Consider the following 6,607-nt stretch of genomic DNA (forward strand, 5'->3'; position numbering starts at 1 on the left):
TATCGAAATAATAAACTAAAAAAAGGAACCAGTACAACCCCTGCATTGTACGGGCAATAAGGTGATATACATTAACTAGATTAGAAAATATATTTATCTAATTTTTTTTTCCTTTTAGTCACTAATGACTTCAAATAATTCATCCTCTCCCTGACAAAATAAAGTCTAATCGAGTGATACGATGCATCATCTTTCACTATTAAAGTTTCAATCGACTAGTTCAGCCTAAGATCTCTCTTAAATTTATCCTCATAAATTTTAATAACTTTGTTTTATTATAATTTTCAAGATAAAGATAAATAAATAGATGATTTATGAGATTTTCTTTTTGCGTATAATAAATTTTTATTCAGAAGAAAAAATGAAATAATTTATGAGATTACATCTTTCAGAAGCTGTAAAATGCGTGTCAAACTCGTATCACCCAAGATAAATGATCTTGGGCACATAAAATTACTATATACATTACCATGCAAAGGCCATATTGTTTAAATTACCATGCAAAGGCCATATACATTACTATTTTCCAATACTGGAGTATTGGAGTATTGGAAAATAGTAATGAAAGGCCATATTGGAGTATTGGAAAATAGTAATGTATACATTACCATGCAAAGGCCATATATACAAACTCGTATCACCCAAGATAATTACTATATACATTACTATTTTCCAATACTCCAATATTTGTGTATACTCCATCGAATTTAACCCTCATACTATAAAATGAAAAGAATGGTTAAGGGAAGCGTACTTTAAAATCTTATATTGTTTAATGGTCAAATTCTTACTTTAAGAAAAATCTTTGCACAAAATAATGACAAAACCTTTAACATCGAAAAATATAACACTCTCTTTGTAGCGTATCAAGTCCTCATCAATTGTCCCATTTAAAATTTTCAAACCATGAACCTAGTACATGAATAGACGAACAAAACATGAGAGCGAGTCGTACAACATATAAACAAAATGAAAAAAACGAGTTATGCTGATAACATGTTATACAAGGAAAAATATTTTATTATTCATCTCAGATGTTTTGCAAACTCGTATAAATGACTTTATATGGGCCATCAAATATAAGTTACACGTGAAAAGTTAAAAGTGATACACATTATTGAGAGTAAACAAAAGGTCAAAAATTTTGGAATAAAGAAGAGCCAAAAGTCATCCACCTGTTCATTTCATAACAATAAAATATTGCATACTAGCATATTACTTATGCCACATATTTTAAATAGTTCCTAATACCCCTTTTCGTAGCCCTACTTTACTTTAATTTTGAAATGATTGACGATATTTAGCATCCCTTCACGGCCTCCATCGGAGATGCTAGATTTTAAATGATATATGTGCCTAATGTGGTTCTCACATGCCACATACAGATAAAAGCCTCACATGCCACATATGCGTTGCTCCACGAGTTGCTCAAAACATAACTCTCATTGAAGAAAATCATCTCTTGTAATCTCTTCTCAGATCACTATCGTCGATCCCTACTGTACTTTGGTGGATTAGTCTTGGCAACATCAACTACAATCATCCAACCATTAATGATCTGTAATCACCAAAAGAGAAATGGGACAAGGCCTTAAAATTCTGCGATTTGCTTATGTGACTATTTTCCTGGGATAAATATTAGTTAGTCCCAGTGCAAATACCTTTCCATTCATTTCTTTCAGGGCTGTACTCGCTGCTGCCTCAGTAGTATACTCTATGAATGCATATCCTTTAGACCTCTTGGAAATCTTGTCCATTATGATTTTTACTAAAAAATGACAACGATACATTAACTGAGCAATTGAATGTACCCGATGCAGATTTCCTGTTAGAGTCAAAAGCTACATGCTGAATATTTTCATTCAGAAGAGTGAAAAGAGCAAACGTACCATCAACAAGCTCACCAAAACCTTGAAATGCTTCTCGCAAAGTTTTTTCAGATGTATAAAAAGATAGACCTGCCAAGAGAGAGGAAAATTTTGTGGTGCATGTTACTGCAAACAGGAGGTTGATAAATAGAAAAAAATATATATAATCCATTTTTGAATATATACAGATGAACAGATAAGTAATCAAACATTTTTAGCAAGATGAAATTTTACTAGATAACCAATTCTGATCGGAAAAGAAATAATTTTTCAAATCTTATCCTGAATTTAAATTTTAATCTGGCTTTATTCCAAATCTAGGAAAAAATTTAATCTAAGAAATTGAATCGGTTTGACAACAAAAACACCAACTGCTTTAGTGGGGAAAAAAGAAAGGAGCAATCCGCTTTAGAACATTGCAATTCTCAATTTTAAAGGTTCAACCAGAAACGTGCGTAACATGAGAAGCATACCGGTAACAAACAACTTTTTTGTCCCTACGCTGATCATTTGTCCCGTTGATAACACATCAGCAGAATCACTAGACTGTAACACACTTTCACCTGGATGATTCATCCCATCAAAATGATATATTACTATGGCATCAAATGGAAAATATGACATATAATAATCACGAAAATAATGAATTATATTAGATTCTGGCGATACTGTATACAGCTTATTATAGTTGGGAAAATTGTCAAATTACAACAGATGATATAAACAAACACGATGATATATATACGGTCACCACTTGGAGTTGGAGCATCTCCAGCACAACACCAAAACTCTAAGATAGTGTACTTTTGATGTAGAACCAACTCCGGTGCAATTCTATATGGCGTAAAAATTATACCAAATTTGGTGTCAAATGTTCACTTGGTGTACTCCCTCCGTCCCCTTTTACATGTCCTTTTGAGAAAAAAAATTGTCCCAAAATACTTGTCTCATTTCTCTTTTCAAAGCAATTTTTTGAATGTTTTCCCAAAGAATACCCTTTGAATACAAGTTTCCGTGTTTGACTACCACACTACACATAAATCAATTTAATTCAGCAGTTATTAGGGGCAGACAAAGAAAACAAATACTCAACTAATTTTTCTCTTAAGATGCGTAATTTTTTCAAAGGGGACGTAGGGAGTAACTCTTACACCATTATAGAGTTTTTAAAAAATTCCAAGTATAACCTTTCTTAAATTTGTTAACAAAACAAATTTATTCCATCTATGTCCCATTTATATCCCCTATTATATCCTCAGCAAAAAAAGTACTTTCAAAAAGGGAAGAGGAAATGTATTTTGTTATAGACACGATATTATTTTCAGTGTGTAATATGTATTGTAAGGCTCCGCTTGACATTGATGTTGTAGACAACAACACCTTTTAGCTCAAAAGCATGTGAAAAAGTGTTTGTTAAATCGTAAAGTAGCTTTTACGAACGGCAACTTTCAACTCAAAAGTTTCTTTTAGAAAAAGCATGCCCTCCCATACTTTTGGTAAAAGCTGCTTTTAAAGCAGTTTTTGCGGGAAGCTGTCATAGATTTCACCATCAAACATCACCAAAATCATATTTTTTTTTATATTATAACTTAAAATATGCAAATATCAAAAAAAAATACCAAACAATTATATGATTTTTACAACAGTTTTTCTAATAGCACATCAGTTTTTTACAGTACTGCCAAACAAACCCTAAGTGAGTTGGAGTTGATTTTGCAAAAAGTGTAACCTTTACACTATTTTAGTGTCACGAGTAGGAGATGGTATTATAACATTATGTTAACAAAATTTTCAGTCCAAACCCACTTCCCCGTCTTTATTTATTGTTACACAAATGAATCAACTACTAACGCCATGTTACTTGGTCAAACTATATTCCGGAAAGATCTATAAAATGGACACTAAATTGTAACAACTTATCCTTGGGTCGTTGGCTCTAATTTTGTTCAAATACTGCTGACAAAATTAAAAAGGTTTTCTGATTTAGTTGATATAATCTTAAAAGTGTATAAGGAAGCAGCAAATTATGGTAAAGAACAAAAGTTAAGGTGCAATGCCTATACTGCACAACACTAGCAGATACTTTGTAACATAATAAAAGACGGCCTCAACAAGATTACATACATGAATATGCATTCGAATCAAATAACTCAGCAAGTAAAAGTTCAGTTAACATGTAGTAAGTACCTCCAGAATATATATTATCGTCATCCCATTTTTCATCTGGCTCGACAGATAGAACTCCAGGAACACCTGTGGCATGCTTACCCATATAACACCACTCTAGCAAGGTACTCCCTCCTTCCCATTTAATTGTATACGTTTGGGACGGAGGGCTCGGCACACAGTTTAAGGCTCTTATAAAATATAGTTTTTTTTTAAAAATTCTTTTGAATAAAATTTAATGTTTAAATTTTTATTCAGAAACAAAAATTTTTAAAAATAAGTTATAGAAGTATACTTTATAGAAGCCTTAAAATGGGTGTCAAGGAATTCAAAAAAAAACTGAATAGAAATGGGTGGACGGAGGGAGTATACATTTGCAAAAGAAGATTTCAAAGATGACTGACCTGCTAATTCATGTGCACAAGCACCGTCTAGTACAGAACAGAACCCAAAGTTGGATTGCCAAAATACATTATACATACACATTTGGGCATCCTTAACACTGCGCAAGAGTCCTAAACATAATCAAAAATACTTTCTTCGCTAAAATTGAGAATATTTGAGGCAATTTAAAAATTAAAATATGTCAAGGAAACTCACTTTCCCAGAATGTTTGCTAATATTTGAACATAATAGTCAACCACTTGTGGTTTTTCCATGACCCCAACCAATGGTTTCTCTGTGCGAACTAGCCAGTGTTTTGGATTGTTTAGAGGCACTAAGCATGAACTTTCATTAAAAGAGCCTGATCGTGGATTCAGTTGAACCTTGTAATAACTGGAGTCCTTTCTAACAATGTGAAAATCTAGGTCTGGCCTAACTGATAGTACCCCAGGTAAACCTATATGATACATAAAAATAATTTAGTGTTTATCAGATTATAATCCAAAAAGAAGTGAATTTAACATCCCCAAAATACAGAAACAAACGTCAAAATTAAAAGCTAATGATATTAACTGCTGCAGCTACAATTTATTTAAAAGCTGACTTAAAACTCATCATGTACATAGCTGCAAATCCATTCCTTTACATGGAAATATCAATCAAGCGCCTGAGATCTACTTTTACCGATTAAAGGTAAGGTTTACCTCACCTTCTGCCATTATACATCGGGTATGTTTGGATCGGCACAGAGGAAAAACGATAAAAAGGGAAGAAAGTAAACATACGTGCTATTTCTCGGGCCAATTCTTCATCAACGTCGCAGCAAAACCCAAAATGGGTATCACAAGAAGCATCATATATACACATTTCAGCATCTTTTTTACTGCACACAAAACCGTATCAAGTTGAAAATACAAACAAAATTTCACAACAAATTGGAGAAAATTAAACAATTCTATAAAAAAATACTAGTTATCGAACCAGGATCCTAACATCATAAATTAGCTTATACACTCTAATATTCTACTCTATCTATCAACTGAATTTTAATAATTTCTTTGGTTCATTGCCCAGAAATAATAATGAAACATAAAAATTTCTAAAATGACTAATCAAGAATTGTTCATGGGATTACAAATAGTGATGGTAAGCAAATATAAGTAAAAAAAAAAGAACTTAAATTCAAGTACAAGTGGTGAAGATACCCACCTGCCCAGAACTGTAAGTATAGTTTGGACATAATAATCAATAATCTCTGGCCTTGAATTAAGCATTGTTGGAGGTGTATCCATGACAACTGTCCAGTGGCGCTGATGGGTGCTGCGTGATGCATTAGAAGCAAGTTGTGTTGAAATTGCATTAACTATGGTAGAGCAGAAGAGTGTTTTATTTTGGGGAAAAGAAGAAGAGGAGTTGTATTTGATCAACTTGGGATGATATGTGATGTTGGGAGTGAAAACCCAGTGATTTAATTTGTGGGTAATGCTTATAGATGTTGGTGGGGAAGAGAGAAGACTTGTTACCATGCCTAGTTTTTTGTCCTCAAAACTTATCTCTTTTGTGAGGAACCTTGAAAGTTAAAACACCTCTGGTTTGCTCGTCGGAGGTTTGCACCAATGGTTTATGCTTCAAAATTTGCTTATTTACATTTCTGACTAGAAAAATGTCCCAAACATCCATTTGGCTTGGCACACCTAAAAATACCCTTTTTCATTATACAGTCCAAAATATCTAAACATGTTAATACTACTTCCATAATCATATACAAACACAAATGCAATTCTTTTAAAAATCTGTTGAAAATTATATTTAATTACATAATAAGTTGTAAGTGGTTGTAAAGATCGAAAATGAGTTTCCCTCCGCGACTAGCAGTAATATCACAAATATAATCATAAAATAAATCAAAAATAATCATAAAATCAACTAAAAATAATTACAAAGCTTCTTTATCTATATTTCATTATCCTCTTTCTTATGATAACACGAGAGAGTCACGGTCATATACATTAGTGAAAGGTTTATACCATAAATAGAATATCATAAGTAGAACTTTTCACTCACATAGCCAAAATGCAACAACTAGAACGTTGTCATGCATTGACTGTCATATATTAGCATTAGTGGTTAACTAAATTAGTAGATAATTGTTGCTAAAAAAAGTGAGAACTAATTAATCCTGCAATCTC

General features: G+C 32.5%; 1 protein-coding gene across 1 annotated transcript; it reads right to left on the reverse strand.

Annotated features, from left to right (window-relative positions):
* Nucleotides 1-999: 999 nt before the first annotated feature.
* Nucleotides 1,000-6,083, reverse strand: LOC108197457 (organelle RRM domain-containing protein 1, chloroplastic). The gene is made up of 9 exons (XM_017365087.2): nt 5,628-6,083; nt 5,204-5,301; nt 4,635-4,875; nt 4,439-4,536; nt 4,056-4,121; nt 2,342-2,431; nt 1,890-1,958; nt 1,662-1,768; nt 1,000-1,558 (listed from the first exon to the last, which is right to left on the reverse strand). The coding sequence occupies exons 1-9, from the start codon at nt 5,942-5,944 to the stop codon at nt 1,484-1,486; spliced, it is 1,161 nt and encodes a 386-aa protein (XP_017220576.1). The 5' UTR covers nt 5,945-6,083; the 3' UTR covers nt 1,000-1,483.
* Nucleotides 6,084-6,607: the final 524 nt, after the last annotated feature.

The sequence above is a fragment of the Daucus carota genome, chromosome 8 (assembly GCF_001625215.2).
Source record: "Daucus carota subsp. sativus chromosome 8, DH1 v3.0, whole genome shotgun sequence".
Lineage (NCBI taxonomy): Eukaryota > Viridiplantae > Streptophyta > Magnoliopsida > Apiales > Apiaceae > Daucus > Daucus carota.

Bases quoted from the DNA above. Each gene is read 5' to 3' on its own strand.
- LOC108197457 (XM_017365087.2), bottom strand. From the start codon at position 5,944: ATGGTAACAAGTCTTCTCTCTTCCCCACCAACATCTATAAGCATTACC. The intron at 5,302-5,627 runs GTGGGTATCTTC...TTTTGTGTGCAG, and splicing joins ATACTTACAGTTCTGGGCAG to TAAAAAAGATGCTGAAATGT. The intron at 1,959-2,341 runs GTATGCTTCTCA...CTCTCTTGGCAG, and splicing joins AAAAAAGTTGTTTGTTACCG to GTCTATCTTTTTATACATCT.